This window comes from Cupressus sempervirens, chromosome 6 (assembly GCF_028749045.1).
Source record: "Cupressus sempervirens isolate cs-2001-9-10 chromosome 6, ASM2874904v1, whole genome shotgun sequence".
Classification (NCBI taxonomy): domain Eukaryota; kingdom Viridiplantae; phylum Streptophyta; class Pinopsida; order Cupressales; family Cupressaceae; genus Cupressus; species Cupressus sempervirens.
The window spans coordinates 190,012,609-190,014,734 of NC_143123.1; the positions used below are offsets into that span (position 1 = coordinate 190,012,609).

Sequence of the window (2,126 nt, forward strand, 5' to 3'; positions counted from 1 at the left end):
CACATAGTAGAATATTTCTTTTTCTCTTATAACCAAATAACATTAATCAATAATCTTAAGATAGCTGCAATCCATGGAATCAATTTTTATGACCATTAATTTGAAAACAAATCAAACTCACTTAAATCCAACTAAATCCAAAGTGGTAGAGATTTATTTAAAATGCGAGAAAAACAGAGCAGCTACTGAGCAAACACAAATAGTGATATTAAGCATACCATGATGTCATAATATAAATATCCAGAAGTTCTACAAGCGCCATAATAATAGTCGAATAGGGAACTGTTCCTCGTCCTCCTCCTACAAACCCAATCCTATAACTATATCATATGCATCTCGTTATATATAACATATATAGAGGGACGAAGCTCACATGCCCCTGTTAAGCATGCTCTCATACCTCTTCATGGAAATGAGCCTCTCCATTTCTAGCTTGGACTTCTGTTTATCAATGAAATCCTCTGCATGCTTATCCACTTCACTTGCTTCGGCTTCATGGTGGTGATCATCTTCCATATCAGCAAAGGTGGCTGTCTTCTTCTTTCTCTGCACTGGATCATCTTCATGTCCTCCTTTGGCTCCTTTGTTAGACTTCTCAGTGCGACCATGAGAAGAGTTGTTCTTGTGGGTTGAATCATCTTCACCGTTCTTAGAAATCCACCCACCAAACAGCCAAGAGCGAGCCTTTCCTCGCTGTGGTGGTTCAGTCAACTGTTCAGAACCTCGGGCTGCCATTACTGCTAAACAAACACACAGAACGGAGTTTTACCTTCAAGTATTAGCCAGAGAAACTAAACCTGATGACCTGTTTCACATGCTGCCCACTATATATATATGTCTATACGTCCGTTGGACTTAGCTTACAATCTACGCACATGAGTGGTAGGCTATGGAACAGAACAGTAAAATGTATTGTTTCAGTGGTTGTCATATTCCAATGGTGTCAAAAGGATAGGTATATATTCTTACACATCCTCTGGTTGACGCCAGCGGCACACATCATATTCCACCTGTAGTGGGCTTTTGCTTTACAACTCTTTTAAAATGTGCCTTCATTGCGATTTAAGCATCTGCATTAGCGTGTAAGCACCCATCCCCTAGAATTTCCACCAAGTTAAGGATAGATACGTATGAGGGTATAACATTGAGGTAGTTTTATAACTTTGGAAACCTACTTTAGTATGATCTTTAAATTTGTCAAATTTTTGTTATTTATATAAATTTAAATTAAAGTGGGTTTAGAAGACAAACCTAGCGATGTCATTTCTTCATTTCTTATTGCACTTAAAGAAATTTTTAAAACTCTCTAAACTTGTGTCATTTGTCATTGATTTGTATGAGTGCTTTGGTGGGATATTTTTTAATATAGTAATATATTTACAAATAATTTCTTCTTACATTAGATATAGCACATGATTCAATTTTTATTTATTTTACTTTTATTTTTATTATAATTATTTTCATACAATTGTCAGTTAATCATTTTTATGTTTTTGATTAAGATGGCAAGGAGAGGGCCCTAAACTCAGAAACAAAGATCACATTACAACTTCAAATCCAAATCACAACTTTAGGACAGTATAGTCTGAAACAAAAACAAACAATCAATTAACAAAATTATCAAAAACCTTTGAAAGAGTCTTAATACTACTAACTTTTTAAAAAAAAGCTCTACTATTGTTGGGATATAAAAGTAAATTACAGAAACTAAAATCCACTACCTCTTGCAATCAAATTCAACATCCTTCCCATGACAACTTATTTATAAATATTTATATGGTATCTTGATATCATATCCACCCATCTTTAATTGGATATTGGTTTCGTACTTCTAGAAAAATAGATATATTTTTCTATTGTGATTTGGTTATCTATGTTGCTATTCTAGGGTGAAGATACCAAAATTCGACCAAGACAAGGATAGATTTTGTAAGGAATAACTTTTTGATATTTATAATCTTAAAAGTATGATACCCATGGTATAAATTCTTCAACTTGTGTGCCCACCTTGATTAAATAAGTTATATAACAATATCTTCAAGTAACATATTTTGTGTTAAGCTTGATTCATGGTCCAATCCTTATCTATCTTTAAGTTGTTTTCATTGTACTTTTTCTAATTTATT

The 2,126-nt window shown here is 33.4% G+C and overlaps 1 protein-coding gene across 1 annotated transcript; it reads right to left on the minus strand.

Moving 5' to 3' along the window:
• Positions 1–203: 203 nt before the first annotated feature.
• LOC149551893 (uncharacterized) lies at positions 204–926 on the minus strand. Its single transcript, XM_089787397.1, has one exon. The coding sequence runs from the start codon at positions 733–735 to the stop codon at positions 370–372; it is 366 nt and encodes a 121-aa protein (XP_089643523.1). The 5' UTR covers positions 736–926; the 3' UTR covers positions 204–369.
• Positions 927–2,126: the final 1,200 nt, after the last annotated feature.

Bases quoted from the DNA above. Each gene is read 5' to 3' on its own strand.
- LOC149551893 (XM_089787397.1), bottom strand. From the start codon at position 735: ATGGCAGCCCGAGGTTCTGAACAGTTGACTGAACCACCACAGCGAGGA.